Source organism: Staurois parvus, unplaced genomic scaffold, assembly GCF_062004578.1.
Source record: "Staurois parvus isolate SC_StPar_1 unplaced genomic scaffold, SC_StPar_1.0 ptg000168l, whole genome shotgun sequence".
NCBI lineage: Eukaryota > Metazoa > Chordata > Amphibia > Anura > Ranidae > Staurois > Staurois parvus.
The window spans coordinates 2,711,732-2,734,101 of NW_028317964.1; the positions used below are offsets into that span (position 1 = coordinate 2,711,732).

General features: G+C 43.1%; 1 protein-coding gene across 1 annotated transcript in view; it reads left to right on the forward strand.

Moving 5' to 3' along the window:
* The window catches only part of IL16 (interleukin 16), a 180,611-nt gene that overhangs the window by 150,507 nt on the left and 7,734 nt on the right, over positions 1 to 22,370 (forward strand). The window contains exons 16-19 of the mRNA XM_089676405.1: positions 3,365 to 3,554; positions 14,090 to 14,191; positions 15,439 to 15,676; positions 21,011 to 21,142. Coding sequence (XP_089532531.1) covers positions 3,365 to 3,554; positions 14,090 to 14,191; positions 15,439 to 15,676; positions 21,011 to 21,142 — 662 coding nt within the window. The remainder of the gene's footprint in view (positions 1 to 3,364; positions 3,555 to 14,089; positions 14,192 to 15,438; positions 15,677 to 21,010; positions 21,143 to 22,370) is intronic.

The following is a 22,370-nucleotide window of genomic DNA, read 5'->3' on the forward strand; positions in this document are numbered from 1 at the left end:
GTAGAATATATAGCAATCTTCCAGAAAAGCTGCAAAATTTTTCTAATCCACCCAGACCAATAAATATCGAAACAAACAAAAGATACAGCATAATTTACGAAAATGGACTGGGACAACATAACAAATATGAGGAAACAAAATTCTCCAATGAACAAATGCATCCGAAATGAAAGAAAACTGTTTCCATTGTGCACATGTCTAATATCAGCAGAATACCTTGGTTTGTCACTGGGTAGCATGTTTTCACTTTGACATACACACTAAAATGCATTATTTAAATGCATTCTCAATGAATTATTTCCCCGTGGAACAAAGTACATGTAGTACATGTAGCACTTTGTTCTATGTTCCTGTGTGCTTTGTAAACCTAGCTACCTACAGTATCTCACAGAAGTGAGTACGCCCCTCACATTTTTGTTTTTATTATATCTTTTCATGTGACAACACTGAAGAAATGACACTTTGCTACAATGTAAAGTAGCGAGTGTACAGCTTGTATAACAGTAAATATGCTGTCCCCTCAAAATAACTAAACACACAGCCATTAATGTCTAAACCGCTGGCAAGTGAAAATGTCCAAATTGGGCCCAAAGTGTCAATATTTTGTGTGGCCACCTTTGTTTTCCAGCACTGCCTTAACCCTCTTGGGCATGGAGTTCACCAGAGCTTCGCAGGTTGCCACTGGAGTCTTCTTCCACTCCTCCATGACGACATCACAGAGCTGGTGGATGTTAGAGGCCTTGCACTCCTCCACCTTCCATTTGAGGATGCTCCACAGATGCTCAATAGGGTTTAGGTCTGGAGACATGCTTGGCCAGTCCATCACCTTTACCCTCAGCTTCTTTAGCAAGGCAGTGGTCATCTTGGAGGTGTGTTTGGCGTTCGTTATCATGTTGGAATACTGCCCTGCGGCCCAATCTTCAAAGGGAAGGGATCATGTTCTGCTTCAGTATGTCACAGTACATGTTGGCATTCATGGTTCCCTCAATGAACTGTAGCTCCCCAGTGCCGGCAGTACTCATGTAGCCCCAGACCATGACACTCCAACCACCATGATTGACTGTAGGCAAGACACACTTGTCTTTGTACTCCTCACCTGGTTGCCGCCACACACGCTGGACACCATCTGAACCAAATAAGTTTATCTTGGTCTCATCAGACCACAGGACATGGTTCCAGTAATCCATGTCCTTAGTCTGCTTGTCTTCAGCAAACTGTTTGCAGGCTTTCTTGTGCCTCATCTTTAGAAGAGGCTTCCTTCTGGGACAACAGCCGTGCAGACCACTTTGATGCAGTGTGCGGCGTATGGTCTGAGCACTGACAGGCTGACCCCCCCCCCTTTCAACCTCTGCAGCAATGCTGGCAGAACTCATAAGTCTATTTCCCAAAGACAACCTCTGAATATGACGCTGAGCACGTGCACTCAACTTCTTTGGTTGACCATGGTGAGGCCTGTTCTGAGTGGAACCTGTCCTGTTAAACCGTTGTATGGTCTTGGCCACCATGCTGCAGCTCAGTTTCAGGGTCTTGGCAATCTTCTTATAGCCTAGGCCGGGTGTCGGCAACCCGCGGCTCCGGAGCCGCATGCGGCTCTTTTTCACCTTTCCTGCGGCTCCGGAGCACACTGCCCACCAGGTGACAGGCAATAGGGTCGGCAAGCCGCGGCTCTTTTAATGCAGCTCTTCTGTGTGCCGGGCGCCCGCTGGCAAACATTGGCTGTCAGGATGTAGGCGGGGCAGCCCGGATGTAGGCGGGGCAGCGTGACGAACTCCTCTCCTCTCACAGTCCGCCCTGAAGACCAGAACGGCGCGGGAACCCAGCGAGAGGAACGCGCGGAGCAAAGGTAAGTGAATTCACACAATATGGGGAATGAATTACTATAGGGGGGATGAATTACTATATGGGGGATGAATTACTATAGGGGGGATGAATTACTATATGGGGGATGAATTACTATATGGGGGATGAATTACTATAGGGGGGATGAATTACTACGGGGGATGAATTACTATATGGGGGATGAATTACTATAGGGGGGATGAATTACTATAGGGGGGATGAATTACTATATGGGGGATGAATTACTATGGGGGATGAATTACTATATGGGGGATGAATTACTATATGGGGGATGAATTACTATATGGGGGATGTATTTTCAGTTTTAAAAATGTTTCTCTGAAAATAAATTTCAATCGTGGTTTTGGCGAGATTTGGCTCAGTCGAAAAAAAAGGTTGCCCACCACTGACCTAAGGCTATGATTGTGATTATGACGATACACTGTGGCCCTGATTAACCCTTTGCTTACTGGGCCCTTAAACCCCCTTCATGACCAGAGCGTTTTTTGCAATATATGCAGTGTCGGATTTGTTTTAAATGTTGCAATGGTTTTGCGGCTCCCAGTCTTTTTTTCCCTCTCGGAAACGGGTCCAAGTGGCTCTTTATGTCTTAAAGGTTGCAGACCCCTGGCCTAGGCCATCTTTATGTAGAGCAACAATTCTTTTTTTCAGATCCTCAGAGAGTTCTTTGCTATGAGGTCCCATGTTGAACTTCCAGTGACCAGTATGAGAGAGTGAGAGCGATAACATCAAATTTAACACACCTGCTCCCCATTCACACCTGAGACCTTGTAACACTAATGAGTCACATGACATCGGGGAGGGAAAATGGCTAATTGGGCCCAATTTGGACATTTTCACTTAGGCGTGTACTCACTTTTGTTGCCAGCGGTTTAGACATTAATGGCTGTGTGTTGAGTTATTTTGAGGGGACAGCAAATTTACACTGTTATACAAGCTGTACACTCACTACTATACATTGTAGCAAAGTGTCATTTCTTCAGTGTTGTCATATGAAAAGATATAATAAAATATTTACAAAAATGTGAGGGGTGTACTCATTGCTTTGAGATACTGTAGGTGCCATCCTGCCCCCACAGCCATCTGACAATGTAGCGGGCAAGGAAATGCTTGTGGAATTAATGCAGAAAGATGGGGTGGGGTGGGGTGTGTTAGCCTCCCAGCCATCTGCATTCTTCATGTCACCACTGGTGGCATTCTGTCTAACCTTGTAACTAGGCTTCCAAAGCATGTAGGAACAATGGACAAAATGCTACTTGTGCTTTGGCATCTGGGGGCAGAACACTGGAAAAAAAGGTGAGAGTTCTTCCTTAAGCTCATCCCTTCATGCTTTAAATATACTTTTAATTGAATGCATTATTTAAGACTAGAACTGTTAGTTACTGTGAGTCTAAGACATTCAGTGAATGACACTTGGTCATGCCTTATTTAAACAGATTAACTAAATGGTTTGCACACCATAGAGTTCCAGAATCATCTAATAAAGTCACACTTTTCGTTCTAGCCTCTCTGAGTTAAAGGGGTACGGAACAGGACAGCCAGAAAAAGAAAAGGAAGAGGCCATCACTGAACAACCCATCTTTCTGCCTTCATCTACAGCCAGTAACAGCCAGTCTGTCATATCTCTACTTCCCATTCAAGATCTGAACCAACTGATAGAGGAAGTTCAAGCTCTAGATGAAGAAACACTTAAGGTCTGAAATTGTCTGAAAATATTTTTGTTTTTAAGTTTTGCATATCTTCCTCAAAACGCCAACTACATAGTGCGCATATTGTGACAAGAGCACTGGGAAAGCCCATGTAGACATGGCAGGCCGCTCACACTGACAGCTGGCTGGAAATCTGATGTTTTTCTTGATATATCCTTGCATGAGGGGCTGAGAAAAGGGGAGGGCAGGAGGGGCATGTATTCTGGGCACAGTGTTTTCATGTTGGGAGGGAAAAATGCCAGCATGGCGAGCTGTGCCCTCATTAAATTCTTGTTACCAGCAGCACAAGGTGAGCCTGGTAACAGTTGTGCTCACTTCTGATCTGAAGCTGTTGATTTTGCCCCTTACAAATGATGTCAGCAAATCCACCACCCTCTCCTGCAATTTTAATCAGTGTTGCTGGTCTGCCTGGACAAGCATCTGAACATGACACCATGCCACTGAGGGCTACCTGCTGCAATATCAGTGCCTGCATGGTGCTGCTGAATTGTGGGAGGATGGGCTCACTGTGTTGCTAGCAGGCTTCCAGGTAGAGGTGTGCTGACAGCTCTGAAATTGTCAGTACACCTCAGTCCAGGCACCTTGCACCACAGTGTTACTAGCTTCAGAACCAAGATAGCTGCAAATACACTGAACCCCATCCCTCACTTTAGCTACAGTGAAGGGAGTGATATTGCAGCAAACCTGGAGCAATATTCCCAAAGCACATGTTCTTGAGAGTGGCTGAATAGTGACTGCTGTAGTGATCACTGGCAGGAAACCAGCACAGCTCAAAGCAAGGAATATCTCACCAGCACCCAAGATAATTCCATAAAGGGTACAACATTTTATTGATCGATCATATCACAGCAAAGAATATGTGCTTTGGGTCACATGCCTGATGAAGGGGTCCTGAGTGGCTCCAAAAAGTTACTATCCTTTGCTGTGATGTGAGCAGGGCTGGTGCTAAGCTATTTTGCACCCTCGGCAAGACCAGCTACTTGGGTCCACTCTCAAAAAAAATAAAAAAAGAACATTTTAAAAACAGTAGAAAATATTAAATCAACAAAACATGAAACTGCTAAATTTCTTTTAAATTGCAAAATTAAGTGCCATAAGATGCCACCAGCACCAATATTAAAGACAAAATCAGTGTCACGGATGGAGTGTATCTGTGGCTGGCAGTGGCAGGGTGACAGTTGCAGTGAGTGGAGGATGATTGATCCACACTCTGACAGATCCCAGGCTGGAATTCTCCAGGCAATTGGGGGAGATAAAATGCTGTAACAGCAGGCAGCCCAGCCCACACACACAGAGAACACCTGAACTGAGTGATCCCACACAGTGACAGATCTGACACAACACCCCACCACCAACACTGACACAGATCAGCAGGCACTAGAAGAGCAGGCTGTGGGATCATGATGATGTCATCACTCACTGACACATTGCACATGTGATGGGTGGCCGGCCGAGTCACACTAACACAGACATGAGTCATCAGAGTCGGACATGACCTTCCTCCGCAGGAGCAGCTCCACCTTCACTGATGAACGGGAAGAGAAGGGATGGAACTCTACAGTGATCATCACCAGCTGCCAGCGAGCTTGCAGTAAGGGACAGAGTGCGAGAAGAACACTGGAGAGAATGGCAGTTCAGCTGCTACACCGGGCATCTTCCTCTGTCCTTTCTTCCTCCCTTCTGCCACCTCTCCTCTCAGCTGAAGGATCATTCATGACGTAATGTTGTTCCACACAGAGAGAGTGCTGGCCTGGGCTAAGCCCATGAGCCCCTAGGAGGCAGTGTGCCCTAGGCAGCCGCCTTGTTTGCCTAGTGGAAGCACTGGCCCTGAATGTGAGTGTTCATTAAAACGTTGGACCCTTTATGCAGTGCCCTGGTGTGCAAGTGACATATTCTTTGGTCTGATATTGCAGCAAGTGGGACAACAATGGGAATTGATACTGGTCCAGGCTGACTAGAGGTATTGATTACTGTGGGTGAGGGTGGTGGTCTCTGTTAGAAGCAGTATCAACAGCATTGGATTCTGGGGAAGAACCCTTAGTGTCAGGAGTGTCAGGAGTGTCAGGAGTCTGGTGAGAAGAATAGGCCTTTGCTGGAAGCTAATAGCAACATTGTCGAGGTTCCCTGGTCACAACTCCCTCCAACCCACTTTCATTGCAGTCCACGTCTTCTTTTAGTCACAGCCACTCACAACCACCTTAAATCCTCCTCCATACCACCTCACATTTTTTCCTTCATTCACAGCATCTCCCACCCACCTCCATAGTCACTGTTCCTCTCTTACCTTTCAGATCACAGCACCTCTGAACTCCAACCCTTCCTCTTCCTCAGACCACCTCCATCCTGCTCACCTTTTACCTTCTCCAAAACTTCCCTCCTACCCATCCTCCCCCCCCTTCCCATTTTATTACACAGCCTCTGTGCCATAGGACTTTCAACCTCCACGTCAAAGCACCTACCTCAGCACCTACCTTAGTTACAGCAAACATGTTTTTTTCCTTTTGGGATAAAGGTTTGACATAAATAAAAGCTGATGATTGTAAGTACCCCTGTCAGTGGTAAATGTTTTTTTTCATCCCTGTAAACTGATATATTTGGAAGAGCTTGTTCTTTTGAAAAACAACAGACTTACTGGCTAAATCTCCAGATTAAAATAAAAGAAAGAAAGCCTAGAAAAGAAAACTAATGCAGACATCACATCTAAGAATTGATAAGCTGCAAACTAGTTGTTGCAGTTGATGAAAAGAAACACATAAAAAATGCAGGGCATTTATTATGGATGGAAAACACTGATTACTCAAGATGTTAGAAGTGACTGTCAATTTCCACTCACATAGATAAGCTGACATATTTGACATTATTAAAAAAAAATGTCACTTATTTTGTACCAATTTTTCTTCCTTGTTTATACTTCATAAGCACAACTTCTTTGCAGAAGAAAATATGTAATTAGCTATTGATGACCTTTCCTTCTAAAAATGCTATCTATCTGGATATCATACTGATAATACATCACTACTTTCAGAGTCTCTGACCAGGGACATATGTGCAAAATTGGAGCTATAACTTTACTCTGATTCCACTTTGGGTTGTGTTTATAAAAAAAAATTGCATAAAAATTATCCAAATGAAAAATGCATGTGCATATGTTTTGAGTGAATGCAGCAAAAAACAAATGGTATTAGGCAATTTCGTGAGCTGTTTAAAAGTTTTAATTGATTTAAAATTGAAAATAATGCATTTGACCACTTGATGGAGCTAAGTACCATCGGAAATTCCAATTATACTTAGAGCCATCTAATGGCCAAATGCAGTATTGTCCATGTAATTAACCACTTGCCCTCCAGAGGATTTACCCCCTTTCCTGACCAGGCCAATTTTTGTGATACGGTGTTCTGTTACTTTAACTGACAATTGCACGGTCATGCAACACTGTACCCAAATGAAATTTATGTCCTTTTTTCCCATAAATAGAGCTTTCTTTCTGTGGTATTTGATTACTTCTGCATTTTTATTTTTTGCACTATAAACAAAAAAAGACCGACAATTTTGAGAAAAAAACATTTTTGATTTTTTGCTATTAAACATGTCCAGTAAAAAAATGTATAAAATCATAAATTTAGGCCAAAATGTATTCTGCTACATGTCATTGCTAAACAAAATCCCAATATGTGTAAATTAATTGGTTTACATGAAAGTTATAGGGTTTACAAATGGCGGTATATAGAGTATACTGGAATTTGTTTCTTTTTTTTTTTACTAGTAATGGTGGTGATCAGCAACTTATATTAGGACTGCTGGACTGTGGTGCTCATTCTGACACTGGAGGGAGCTGACTTGGTGTCACTGGGGATATCAGTGACACCAAGTCAGCTCCCCCCTGTGTAAGATACAGTGATTAGTGCTAATAAAAGGTACTGACACTGTACTAATGGCACTGGACAGGGAGGGGTTAACATATGGGGCGATCAAAGGGTTAACTGTGTGCCGTTTTACTATGAGGCTGTGTGTGTGTTTCACTGTAAGCACACTGCTTTGTATGGCTCGGCTATCTAGTGTGCAGTGTGCAGGAGCCAACAGGGGAGAGATCTGTGTTGTTTAAACACAGCTCTCTCCCCCGTCGGAGATATTAGACTATCACCGGGTGCCGGTGAGAAATCACCGGCCGGGACCTGGTGATTGACAGCCAAGGCCGTGAATGGCGGTGTGGGTAGGACGCGCACGTGCCCCATACCTGGTACTGTAAGATCACACACATATATGTATATATACAGTGCATCCAGAAAGTATTCACATTTTGTTATGTTACAGCCTTATTCCAAAATGGATTAAATTAACCTTTTTCCTCAACATTCAACATTTTCATTTTTTATTTTTAATAAATTGAAAAGATTTCAAAACAAACTTCTTTCACGTTGTCATTATGGGGTATTGTTTGTAGAATATTGAGGAAAAAGATGAATTTAATCCATTTTGGAATAAGTCTGCAACATAACAAAATGTGGCGAAAGTTAAGCGCTGTGATTACTTTCTGGATGCACTCTATATATATATATATATATATATATATTATTTATTTCAGGTACATATATAGCGCCGTCAATTTACACAGCACTTTACATATACAGGTGAAACTCGAAAAATTAGAATATCATGCAAAAGTTCATTTATTTCTGTAATGCAACTTAAAAGGTGAAACTAATATATGAGATAGACTCATTACATGCAAAGCAAGATAGTTCAAGCCGTGATTTGTCATAATTGTGATGATTATGGCTTACAGCTCATGAAAACCCCAAATCCACAATCTCAGAAAATGAGAATATTACATGCAATCAATAAAACAAGGATTGTACATAGAACAATATCGGACCTCTGAAAAGTATAAGCATGCATATGTACTCAGTACTTGGTTTGGGCCCCTTTTGCAGCAATTAATGCCTCAATGCGGCGTGGCATGGAAGCTATCAGCCTGTGGCACTGCTGAGGTGTTATGGAAGACCAGGATGCTTCAATAGCGGCCTTCAGCTCTTCTGAATTGTTCGGTCTCATGTCTCTCATCTTTCTCTTGGCAATGCCCCATAGATTCTCTATGGGGTTCAGGTCAGGTGAGTTTGCTGGCCAATCAAGCACAGTAATCCCATGGTCATTGAACCAGGTTTTGGTGCTTTTGGTAGTGTGGGCAGGTGCCAAGGCCTGCAGGAAAATGAAGTCAGCATCCCCATAAAGCTCATCTGCAGAAGGAAGCATGAAGTACTCCAAAATCTCCTGGCTGCGTTGACCCTGGACTTAATGAAGCACAGTGGACCAACACCAGCAGATGACATGGCTTCCCAAATCAACACAGACTGTGGAAACTTCACACTGGACTTCAAGCATCTTGCAGTGTGTGCCTCTCCATTCTTCCTCCATACTCGGGGTCCTTGGTTTCCAAATGAGATACAAAAGTTCCACTCATCAGAAAAAAGGACTTTGAACCACTGAGCAACAGACCAGGTCTGTTTTTCTTTAGCCCAGGTAAGACGCTTCTGATGTTGTTTGTTGTTCAGGAGCGGCTTGACAAGAGGAATACGACATTTGAAGCCCATGTCCAGGATCCGCCTGTGTGTGGTGGCTCTTGATGCACTGACTCCAGCCTCAGTCGACTCCTTGTGAAAGTCCCCAACACTTTTGAATAGCCTTTTCCTGACAATCCTCTCTAGGCTGAGGTCATCCCTGCTGCTTGTACATCTTTTTATTCCAGACTTTTCACTTCCACATAATTTTCTATTAATGTGCTTTGATACAGCACTTTGGAAACATCCACCTTCTTTTGCAATTACCTTTTGAGGCTTTCCCTCCTTATGGAGGGTGTAAATTATGGTTTTCTGCACAACTGTCAGGTCAGCAGTCTTTCCCATGATTGTGATTCCTACTGAACCAGACTGAGAGACCATTTAAAGGCTCAGGAACCCTTTGCAGGTGTTAAGGCTTAATTAGCTGATTAGAGTGGGACACTTTGAGCCGAGAATATTGCATCTTTTCACAATATTCAAATTTTCTGAGATTGTGGATTTGGGGTTTTCATGAGCTGTAAGCCATAATCATCACAATTATGACAAATCAAAGCTTGAACTATCTTGCTTTGCATGTAATGAGTCTATCTCATATATTAGTTTCACCTTTTAAGTTGCATTACTGAAATAAATGAACTTTTGCACGATATTCTAATTTTTTGAGTTTCACCTGTATATTGTACATGCATATCAGTCCCTAACCCACAAGGGGCGTACAATCTAAGGTCCCTAACTCACATTCATACATACACATACTAGGGCCAATTTAGACAGGAGCTAATTACTCTACCAGCATGGCTTTGTAGTGTGGGAGGAAACACACGCAGTCACAGGGAGAACATGCAAACTCCAGGCAGGTGGTGCCATGGTTGGGATTCGAATCAGCGACCCTAGTACTGCCAGGCAGAAGTGCTAAACATTTAGCCACTGTGCTGCCCATGTACTAGTATGTATCGCCTACTAGCACATTATGATAGACTTACCTTAAACCGAAGCCCAACATTGGTGCACTGTCTCCTCTGACAGGGCTTCCATTTTTCTTTCTTTCATGTTCGCAGGCTCCATCCATTTGAATGGCCAAGCCATGATGACATCACTCCCACGGCATACTGGCAATTGAGAGTGCAGAGTGCATGTGCTGATGACATCACCGGCTGGTACTAAAATAGATATCTCCTAAATGGTGCACGTTTAGGAGGTATTTACTATACCTACAGGTAAGCCTTGTTATAGGTTCACTTGTAAGTATATATAAAAACTCGGGTTTTTACTGCCACTTTAAATTGGACATGTACTGTGCCCCACAATAGGCAAATGAGAAGTAACTGGTTACCAGTATTTCCTATAGACTTCCATCAGCTGATTGTTTTTCTCATCATTGAGTTACCATGTCTTGTTCTGTACTTTCTGTATAGAATTGGCCATCTTAGTAGAGGAGCAGGGCTTTGCTTTCCTGCCCTATCTTTTGATGACTGATTGTGTAATGATCACAGCTGAAGAAATGGATGAAGCACAGATCTACAGAATGTTACTGATAATTATTCAGTTATAATAGAAGATTTAATGGAAATAGAAAATATCATATCTTTCTCTACATGGGCACACCATTTTTTGTACAATCATGTCTATTTAAAAGGTTATATATATGTATATTCCCGTGATTTTTCGCACCCGTGTCACCCTGTAGCAGTATTTCTGCTATAGGGCGGCATGTAAGCAGTTAAAGTATAACCTAAGGCAAAACTTTTTGTTTTAGTTTTGGATAGAATGGAGACAGATGAGCGTTTTTGTCAAGTTTGTATTGCTCTTTGTGCTTCCCTTAAGGAGATTCCCCCTCTCTGTCCTGTTTACCATTTAATCGAAAGTGAAAGTAAAAGAAAATCTCAAATTTTGGGCTGACACCAGAATAAGAATAGAGGGGAAATCTTTCAGTGGGGACACTAGTTCTGTGATCCTGGTGACATCTCGGGATTCCCTCACTTTGTAGGGATTTCTTCTTGCTGTTTTGGCTGTGGGACAGGAAATAAAGGGAAAGGTACACAGAGGGCAGAAAAAAAAAACTGACAGGGGTTATAACCCTCCCTTACTCCATCCTAAATGAAAAAAAAGAATACTGAATTTTGCCACTAGTGGTCAGATATGGTATTTTCCATTTTACATCAATGAAAAACAGTCCAACAGCACAGGAAATTTGCCTCATTTGCATAAATACACCCTTTGGTGTATGCTCTTGTAGTGTAGTGAGGAAGGTAAAGATTATGAAGTCAGAGATAGACAGGCAATTAGATTTTTCAGAAGGAGGGCAGCAATGGCAGCACGGTTTTTCTGTCAAATATATTTTGTTAAAAAGGATTCTTCTGCGCTTCCTCTGTTTTTAGCCTGACAAAGGCCTTATGATTTGAAAGCTTGCCATCATTTCCGCTAAAGCTAGTTATGAAAAGTATTATTCTGAGTTTTGTCATTTAGTCCAAACATATTGCAACCTACCTTTAACCCCGGTTCACATATATGCGGCCATGCGGGCCACGTTTTGCACGGGCACGAGAGCTCATTCATTTGAATGGACTCCCGTGCCCGTGACACGCAGGGAAGAAGTCCCTGCACTTTTTTGGAAAACACAGCCCGCATGGGAACATTGGTCCCCGGTATGATTGCGTTTTCCAGTGCGGAATGGCGTGCCATCAGAACTAATGGCACCCGCCCGCGGGTTTGTATTTCTCTGTGGATGCATGGATTTTTGTACGGATCCACAGCCGCACCACCCATACAGATGTGAACCTAGGGTAAGTGAGTTTACCCGGGTGGATGCCTGGCAGTCATCTGCAGCCTGCGCTTTTATCTGTGGCAAAGGCACACAGTGGGTACTTGGTTGGCTGTATGACCTCCTGTGTTCTCCTAGGTCTTCTCTGCTTTTGTTCCCCAAGTCTTGCTGTCTGCTGGTTGCTGTTTCTTGCTGTTCCTACAGCCATTTTTGGGTCCTGCTGTCCACATGATGCTGTTTCTCTGGTTGTTCCCATGAGGGGATGTAGGCAAATGGACCTCTCCAGACTGGTCCATATTCCCCATTACTGCCTTATTTTCTGGATGCAGAATATCCAGCACCATCTAGGTCCTCCCCAGCCAGACTTTCCCTGGCCTGCCCCTTTAATTGTATTTAAAGTGTAAGTAAACCCAGGACCCTGCATTCACTATATCCGGTCTCCCTGGACCCTGCATTCACTATATCTGGTCTCCCTGGACCCTGCATTCACTATATCTGGTCCTTAACAGTACACACAACATGGAAATGCAATTATTTTAGTAAATATAAACTTCTAAATACCTTTTCTCATTAGCAGTATATAGCAGTCTTGTGACTTCTATCAGTGTCCAGCAGAGCTTGTAGGAGGAGTTTTCATTCTCCCCTGATTGTCCTATGAGGCTGCAGGACCCCTGACCCTCTCTCTGGACAGTGCTGATTGTCTCTGTGCACATGCACTCTCCCAAGAAAGGAAAAACCTCTAGCAATACACTCCAAACTGAGCATGAGCAGCTCGCCCCCTGGCTTTGTTCTATCAGGAGATGGATTGGGGACAGTAGAAGAAGGGGAGGATCAGAGAAAACAGGATCAAACAGACTTTTTACACAATGCAGAGGATTAACCCTTTAGGTTCTACAGTGAATATAACCAGGGGTGTATTTACCACAAGGCAAACAAGGCATTTGCCTAGGGCAACATTTTTTAGGGGGGCAGCAATGCCTCCCTGAAGAAGGGACATATGCAGCATGGGGACCAGGTGGGATTCAAGAGGGGCTGCTTGATGGTGTATGCAGAGCCTGACTGTTGTTCCCAGGGATGTACAGAGCTGTGAAGGTGAGTGTCTTTTGCTCTGTAACCGGGGGGGATGTTAGTGGAAGGCTCTCTTGGGTGTGGTGGGGAAGGGGCAGAGGTGTTGTTGGTCACTGTCAGGCTCTCTCAGTGGGGGGGGGGGGGTGTCTGGTGTTGGTCAGTGTCAAGCTCTCTCCGTGGGGGGGTCTGGTGTTGGTCGGTGTCAGGCTCTCTCCACCGGCGAGGGGGGTGCATCCGATTTTTGTGTTCCCTAGGGCAGCACAAAACCTAAATACACCACTGAATATAACAAGCATGCTTTACTGCATATACAGACTGATTTCACTGTAGTGGGTTTAGGAACATTTTAAGGTATTTGAATTATGGAGGCTCAGCATGTTGATGTTACCTAGGGCAGTCTACATGCAAATGTAACCTATCTAGGAATGCCCACTACTCCAGACTAACATCAACCATTCAAAGCATTTTGTTATTTGCATAACTCCTCCCAATAGCCAATGCCAGGACTGAGGGTTGCTGAGAAGAGTACTAAGGTAGGGTGCTGTGATGTTTTCAGGAAGCTATGTACAGCACCCTGCTGACTCCTCCAACCACCTGTGGTCTGCTTGCATGGCATAGAGTAGCACAAAGACTCAGTGATGCCATCTTTGGTAGTACATCAAAAGTATGTAATGAAAAAAGAGGGTTTTATTTTAAAAATGTATTAGTATGTTGATAAGTGAAAGAGAGAGAGGAACCAAGAAAGCAAAATATGAACAGAATCAGAATAGGTTCCTTCTTCAGGCTTCATACAAATGTGTATAACGTCTGAAGAAGGGACCTAATGGGTCCCAAAGGCTTGCATCTTTAATCATTCAAATTAGCCAGTTGTTTATTTTAGCCAGTAAAGGATATCACTTAAACTCCAAACTTTCTGCAGTGAGTGAGCTTAACATGGTACAAGACTGTACTTTGCCCACAAAAATGGAATGCTTGTTTATATTTTCAGTGCAGACTGGGGAATGTGATCCTTGGTTTGTTTCTGTAAGTAACAGTCCAGGTTTCTTTCATCCACTTTTAATATATAAGCCTTGTTCTGTACTTTTGTCCACGTCTGTATGTCTGTGAAAGCAGCTTTGTGTATGTCTCCAATCCAGGAATTCGATGACATTCATGTGGTGGTCCTACACAAGGAAGAAAGTGCTGGCTTAGGCTTTAGCCTTGCTGGAGGACTTGATCTGGAAAACAAGGCGATCACTGTAAGTATGATAATCAATAATGTCTATACAGTTCCACTAGAGGATTATGTTAGAGAGCAGGTGGAGTTTGGGCAAGGAGTTGAGAGAATAGGAGTGGGATTCTGGAGCTTAGTGGGGCCTAGTCTGCAGAGATGTGGTGCTTCCAGTGATTGGTATTCCTCAGTCAGCAAATACCTCGAGAGATCCTGAAGCCCTGGATAGCAGGGAGTCGGGAACAGGACATAAATGTCTCAACCTGGGAAAGTGCCGAGGACTGCTATCATAATTGGTGAGAAGCTATATACCCTAAAATTGTCTACCTTGAAGTTGCAAAAGTAAAGTTTTACGAATATTTTGGACTCGCCTCTTCTTGCAAGGGCCTATCTCTGGAATCAGTGCCTGCTTAGCTGGGAAGGCTGTGGGTTGATGTGCCAGGCCTGGTAATGTACATGTGCTGGTGAATGCATGCTAATTGGCTCCCTCTGGGAACAGGGACTCACACTAACTTGAAAGGAGGGCAAGAGGCCAGTTAGTGGTACCAGAGAGTGAAACATTTTCCCCACAATCTCATGGCCCTGCCTTACAAACTCCAAGAGTGCTGGTTTAGATATGAAAAATTAACTTGGTAAATTACATTCAGGGAGGTTGCGGTAACCCAACCCAGTAGAACACAGAACCTTCCATGGACGCAAGTGGAGATTACACAGGATAGATTGGTCACTCTCGATGCCTTAGAAGTCCCAGATCTAGGTCTTTAGAAGGGACTTCAGGGAGTGATGTACTTGTTGGAGTGAAAGTAAAAAACCTGTCTGGTTCGAATGGTAGAGGCACCTGTTGGAATGTGTAATATGGTGTGTCTATGGATCAACCAAAGTCATTGTATTTTAAAAACATCAAGTTACTTTATTTCACCAAAGACGTGTTTCATGACTAGAACCGACCACTTCCTCAGTTTAGAGGTGATACACAGAAGTTCTTCACTTCTTTGTTGTACAGGCTTCACTGGAGTCTATATGTGTAGTTCCTATGCAAATGATTCTATTTTTTGCATATGCTCACATGCTATATTCGTGTTTATGTGAGTACTGCCGTATACCTGGAGTACAGTCACTCACAGCCATTGATGTCTATGGGCAGGAGGAAAGCCAGAATTTATGTCGAACACACTCATGCACCTGTGTGCAAAAGGCAGTCTTCTTTTATTTTGTATGCCTGTTATGCAATTTGTGTGAAGTTGTTCTATTAAATGCTCGCATTTCATTCTCCAGGTACACAGAGTGTTCCCTAATGGTCTCACTTCTCAAGAAGGAACCATTCAAAAAGGAGACAAGGTTTTGTCCATTAATGGAAAGTCACTGAAAGGCGTAACTCATAATGAAGCACTGGGGATTTTACGTGAGGCACGTTTGCCTAGACAGGCTGTTATAGTTATAAAGAAAGAAAAGGATGGCGAACAAAACTCCAGCTCATCAGATTTTACTGGGACCGATGACCAAACAACTGGAAGTAAGTACTATGTTATAACAATCCAATTATAAAGAAATATATCACCATATTTTTTTCATTATTACCTGAAAAACAGTTCTTACTACCCATATCTTACACTGTCTCCTAAAAAATGAATAGCACCCGTGATACTCAGCTTGTTGCCTAGGTCAGGAACTATGGTTAGTGAATGTTTGTTTTACCCTCAGCAGCCCCTGGTACTCAAGCAGGCCAGAACTTGGTTGTCCCCAGGTCTTGGTACCCAACTCTACAGTTGCTGGCCTGATGGCACCGGGACAGAAGGAAGAGGACAGGAAAGGTGCCTGCAGTCTGGGTTAGTCAGGTGAGGGTCATGGTTGTTGCGGAGGAGCGCCCATGCCACAATCCAGAAGTTGGTGGTCTAGGAAGGCTGAAGCTGGTTACATAACTCAAAGAATGGTCCCAAGGTCAAGGTCATGGCAGGCAGCAGGCAAGCATGATCCAATAATCAATCAGAGGTCAAGGCTGGTGGCAGTCTGAAAGAATAATCCAAGTTCAAGACCAAGATCAGCAACAAGGGAATCTAAGTTGACAGACAGGAAAACAAAAGGCACATTTGGTAGGAATTCAGGAACAAAAAAATGCTATCACAATCCAAAAGCTCTGGACTTGTGACATTCAAATACAGCATCATAGTGGTGTAACCAATGAGGGGTAGAGCAGGCAGGGCAGTCTAAGCCAACTGCTACCTAGCAACTGGGCCACCTCCTAATCAGAATGGGAGGCCCTTCAAGCTATGAGAGAAGAGGAAGCTAAAATGTGGGCAAAAAAGAGCGGCAGCCACAGCTCTCCTAACAGCAGCATTCAGTAGAGTACCAGCAATGTAGGCCTTACTTCTTTTATAAACTGTATTTTTATACAGTACATATAAATGAATAAGGAAGCAGAAAAAATAGAGTGCACACATGATAAAACACAGGAATGTTGACATAGCAATGTTCATGGAATGAGAACTGTTAGAAGCTCACTAGGAAACAATAGTCAATAATGCTATGAGCATCAGGATCAGATACCTAAACACTAGGTGAATCATGGGGATGGCCCCTAACAGTAAGCTCTGAGCAATATATATATAACCAGAGGCACAGCTTGAAGCTTGTGAGCCCCAAAACAAGTTGACCTTGGGCCTCTCACTACCATCTGCTTCACCCAACACTCACCAAAATACTCCAAGTGGCTAAAGATTTATTTCAGATCTTTAATTACATATACATTTATTTCCACTAAAATCCTAATTAGCACAAACACAACATCATTTACAAAATTTCTGCTAAATCTAAGAGATAAAACTGTAGTGAGGTGATAAATAAAGCTCTGCGTGTGAATGAGGTCTTGTGTGGCTGGAACTGTGTGCAGGCAGCCAAGGTTATGCTATGGGGATGGAACATCTGTACAAACACATCCGCAGGTCCTAATTTGACATGTATGTGGATGTAAGTGTACAGCCCCAAACACATACAGAGTGCATTTGGAGCCACCCACCTGCATCGGCACAACTGCCAAATGTAGGACCTGCAGCTGTGTTTATATAGTTACAGAGAGCTCCAAATGCACAGACAATCTGCTAGTTTACTGTATGAGAACATGGGTGAATAAGCACTTCATTTTGTTTTTATTATTTTTTAAAGTTTTAAGTATTTTTAATTTTTTATATATGTTATGCATTTTTTTTTAATTTTTGTTACATTTTTTTATAGTGCTTTTGGGGTTGGAGGGGATTTTGGTGAAATATCAGGGATATAAATAGACCCCTGATGTCCCTCTTTTGAGACAGAGAAAGGGACCAAGGAAACACATTTCCCAGTTCCTTTCTAAAGCCTTAGCTGCAAAGAATGAATGAGCAAAAAGAGCTTTCCTCAGCCTTCCTGTACATTCATAAACTGAAGCATAGTTATGAATGAACACAGTGAGTGTTCGGTACCAATCACTCACTGTTTTCATTTAGAAAAGGAAGGGGCCTGAAAATTACATATTTACTGGTCCCTTCCGGCCTGAAAAGATCCCTCAGAGCAGCTGGCAGGAGAGAAGGAGAGCTGGCAGTGCTGCAGTGGAGGGGGACCACATGGGTGAAGCAGACAGCCACGGGAAAGAGAGCACAGAGAGGGTGATTGGCAGGAGGGATTAGAGGAACTGATACCCTGTATGCAGTGGGAGGGAGAAGAGGTAAACCAGCTTTAAGCTGCTGCATACAGGGGATACAGGGGGGCAGCATGGGCCAGGTCTCAGTTGGGTCCCCGGCCACCCCTGATGCTACGCCAGTGGTTATAACACCTAAGGCAGGGATATGGGAATAAATTACAGTATTTAGAAGCTGAAGGATTAAACATCCCAAACAGTATAAGAAAATAAACCAGTAAAAGGCTTGTTTTTGCATGTGGTACGACAGGGCATTTGACAGGTAGTGAGGAGGCAATATGTTCACCAAGATAACCATGACAATTACAAAGCAGCAATCCAGTCTGGAGAGAGCTTGTAAGGCTCTGCTGGGATAGTGTGTTCTCCCATGGCAAAAAGAGAGGAGGTGTCATCTGGATGGTGGAGCTGCAGTGAAGAGGTGGCTCATCATCCCCATAAAGAGGGCTGGGATGTCCGAGAGCCTGTAATGCCAAGGAGGGCATCTGTGGTGTCGTCCGGTGGCTGCATGGGGAGATACACCTGGATAAATACCAAGGGGACCGCTAAGATTGTTGCTAATAAAGAATGTTAAAGAGGCTGTTTGTGAGTTAAATACCGGTGAAGGGAGGAGATCTGCTTCCAACAGAAACTGCTGCTGTGTAGTACCCGGTGTAGTGGAGAAACATGGGTTAATGCTAAAACCGCAGCGACACTGAGGACTGATATGGACTTTTCTGCATGCAGTCTTATGTGTAGCAGGAAGATAAGTGGTAAAATTAATATATTGTGTTGCTTACTATTGAGTTTAAATATAGTAAATATTAGGTTAATGCAGCCTGCTGAAGCTGAAACAGCAGAACATTATGAACTTAATTATTTGCCATCAGTGTGTGGTGGTGAAAATGTGGTTTTGAAACTATATGTCAGGGGTGACCACTGAGAGATTTGTGCCATTGCCCGTAGGAAGCTTAACAGATGCAAGAGAGTTGTCCTTGGAGACTTCACAGGAACTCATGGGGTCTACGTTTGAGGTTTCCCAGGACAAGTGTGTAGCTGCTCTGACACGGGAGTGTGGTTCTTATGAGCTGAAAAGTGAAATATTGAATATCACAATGTTGATGATGAAGGTTTGATACCTCCCATGGCAACCAGGGGTAGTGCTGCAGAGTTGAAATCACATAAGGACTCCCGGGGTTGCAGTCGGTGGTTGTCCAGGACAGCTCTGATACTACGCTGGTGGAAGAAAGGGGGAGTTAGTTCAAATGTACAACGTGCATTATCATCATCTGATGATGTTACCACTGACAAGTGAATGCGTCCAATGCTGTTGAGCCCCTGGGTACATCTGTGTCTTCTTGGGCGGCTGCAGGGCTGCAAAACACCAGTGAGTGGAGCCTTAGGCTCCATGCACACTAGCTTCTAGAAGCTATTATCAGCATATTTTTTTCTGCTCCTAGAAGCTAAATAGTGTTCTCCTATGTGTCCATGTACACTACTTTAGGCTATTAGCAATTCTGAGCTTCAGCGTCTAGGAGCAGAAAAAAAATAGTTTTGTAGAGTTTTTTTTGAGTGTTTTCTAGCAGAACAATATGCTAAATGCTCCTAAATGCTGCTAAATGCTACTAAAACGCTCCTAACAGCTTTTTTAATAGATTTTTTTCCTCTACATGTCCTGTAAAAACATTAATAAACCGCTAATGCTCCTAAATGCTTCTGAACGCTACTAAAACACTAATAAAATGCTACTAAAAAACACTATTACCAGTGTTTTTTATCCAGCATTTTTCCCAGAGTTTTTTTTAGCTTCCATAAACGCTAGTGTACATGGAGCCTTTGGCACTACAAAAGAGCTATTAAACCCCCAAATCATCACAAGGTATAGTCTAGCAGTGAGATTTCCCAAGGTTTAGACATGACTGAGCCGAGTAAAAAAGTAATATGTAGGCAAATCATTTGGGTTTATGTTTAGATAGTTGGGGAAAGGATAAACACAACTTGTCTGAGGAGTGAATGGAAGAACAGTATGTTGTGAGATAGTTTAGTACATCCTGGACTTCACGCCAGTAGGATTGAATACTGGGACAATCCCAGAATTTATGATATAACAAATCCTTCTTCGACAGGTGGGAGGGATAATGGGGTTAAGGTAACACTTCAGGGGTGTGGTGTCAGTGGTATAACATTTTGTACTGATGCTCCTTGTAGAGACTGCAAATGGAAGACTTACTAGCATTACTCCAGATAGTTTCCCACTCCTCCATGTAAGGTACCAGTCCCAGTCTCTTTTAGCTAGTTTTGTTTGGAGAACAAAGGAGACCAACAGTAGTAGAGATACAGGCATCCAGGAGTACAGGAAACGAGTGGACACATTCACTGAAAGATGCTAAATTTGAGGTTTTTACTGGTGATGAAATTTCTAAAACAATTAGGGCTTCTCTCTATTACATTTTCTGTATGAGAAATGAAAGTTCTTATTAGGCTAACATGTTTGTTTTAACCTTTAATACAGTAGGGAAGGGATAAAACCCCTGTGTTTTTTTTTTCTGTCTGAGTACCATTGGGGAAATTTCTCTTTACCTCCTGTCACAAAGATATAACAGGAAGCTAAAGGAAAAAGTGAGGACAATTATTCTCTTATTTAAACAACATAAATTAAAACGTGTCCTCTAGGTACTAGTTGCATGATATGTACCCACTTTATGATTTTCTTAAAAAAAAAAAAAACTCACCAGAGGGAGCTGTTGGTATATATGAATGTAAAAAAATGAAATAAAAATCCTCTCTTGTTAAATATGAATTGTACCAAAACCCGTATTGGAAGGGACCTGAGAGACCACTCAGCAATAAACTTTATTCATATTAAAATACCACTTAACAACAAGCAACACTAACCACAGTACAGCATAAAAATAATTGGCCAATTATGAATATAAAAACAAAAATCCCCAGAAGCTGCCGAGGAGAGCACTGCTCAAAAAACAAAATGCATTCTCAGTATACAGCAAACACAGGTTAAAAAAGAAAAAAGGAGGAGTTCTCAGTGATGGTAAGACCCAATTAAGGATCAACATGAGCCAGACATGATGTACACAGTCCCATGATGAAAAACGTTTACTAGCTCTGCAATGATCTATTACAAATTATACATGTATATTTGCAAATTTTTCTTCATGTAAAATAAATCTTTTATCTTTCTGGCAGATTTGGAGTTGGGAGGATTTATAATGACTGTAACTTTGGAGAAGTCTATGGCTGGTTTAGGATTCAGCTTAGAAGGAGGAAAAGGCTCCGTGCATGGGGACAAGCCAATTGTCATCAACAGAATATTTAAAGGTGAAGAATATGCGTTAACTTTTTATTGCACTAACTAATAATGATTTCTTCCAGAATTTAAGAGATTTTTTTACTTTCAAACAAGTTCCACCCATTGTTTTTCCTTCCTCATCTGAATAACTATCCAATACGCTGTCCTCATGGAAGGTGCCCCTTCTCCCTATCCTGATTTTCACTTTTCTGCCACAGGACACTGCAGTCACAGAACATAAACTGGTGTTGCTTTGTAATTGGCAACCTGTTGGATAGGTGCAGCATGGAGCGGTGGCAGTAAACACACAGAGTCTCAGAGTGCAGTAACCAATGTATTGAAGAACTTGCAAACAGTACAACAACCCACCAAGGGAGCTCACCTGACTGGGAACTTACAGTCAATGCAGCAGAAAGTCAGGGGTAGTAGGTTTGAGCTAAAGACAGCGCCTGCCAAGGGAGGTGGAATGTGGCCTGGCCAAACCAAAAGGAAGCTTACTGGAGAACAGATGTAGGCCCTGAACTGTCCCTAGCCCTCTAAAACCTGTCCCTACTGCTAGTGCTGTCCCTGCCAGAGAAGTGTGCTCTTCCTACAGTAGCCACCAGGGGCAGACTGACCATTTGGAAACTCAGGCACTGCCCGAGGGCCTGGCGTCAGTAGGGGGCCCCATGAGATGCCCTTGGTACCTTTAATATAGGCTTTTTTGAGTTTGGGCAAGGACACAGGGGCCCCATGATCCCCTATTGCCCCGGGGGCCCCATGAGTTGTCAGTCCACCCCTGGTAGCCACTTCACAAATACGCACAAATACCTGGGAGAAGGGACTTAGAAAGACTCTGCGGGACCCAAGATGGCCTTCAAGGTAACCCGGATGCAGTGTAGCCAACTGGAACATTGCTCCAGGGAACCTACAGTGAAGACTGCACCTGCCTACAAGCTAACATCTTGCAAAAGGAGGAGACAGAATATAACTGTGTAATGCTTACAGTAGTGATAGCAGTTATTAAAAGTAAAACTTTTACATTTACATCCAAATCCAATAAATTTAAATCACTGGTCACTGGTGTCTAGGATCCCCACCACCGACCCCTTTATACTTACCTGAGCTTGATCCCGATCCTGCGCTGTGCCTAAGAGCAGCTTCTCTCTTCACTCTCTCTCTCCTCACAGATTAATAGCAGTGGGAGCTATTAGTCAGTCAAATCCTATTATGAGGGAGTGGGGGGCAAGGCTAAGCCCAGCTGTCTGTGTCTATGGA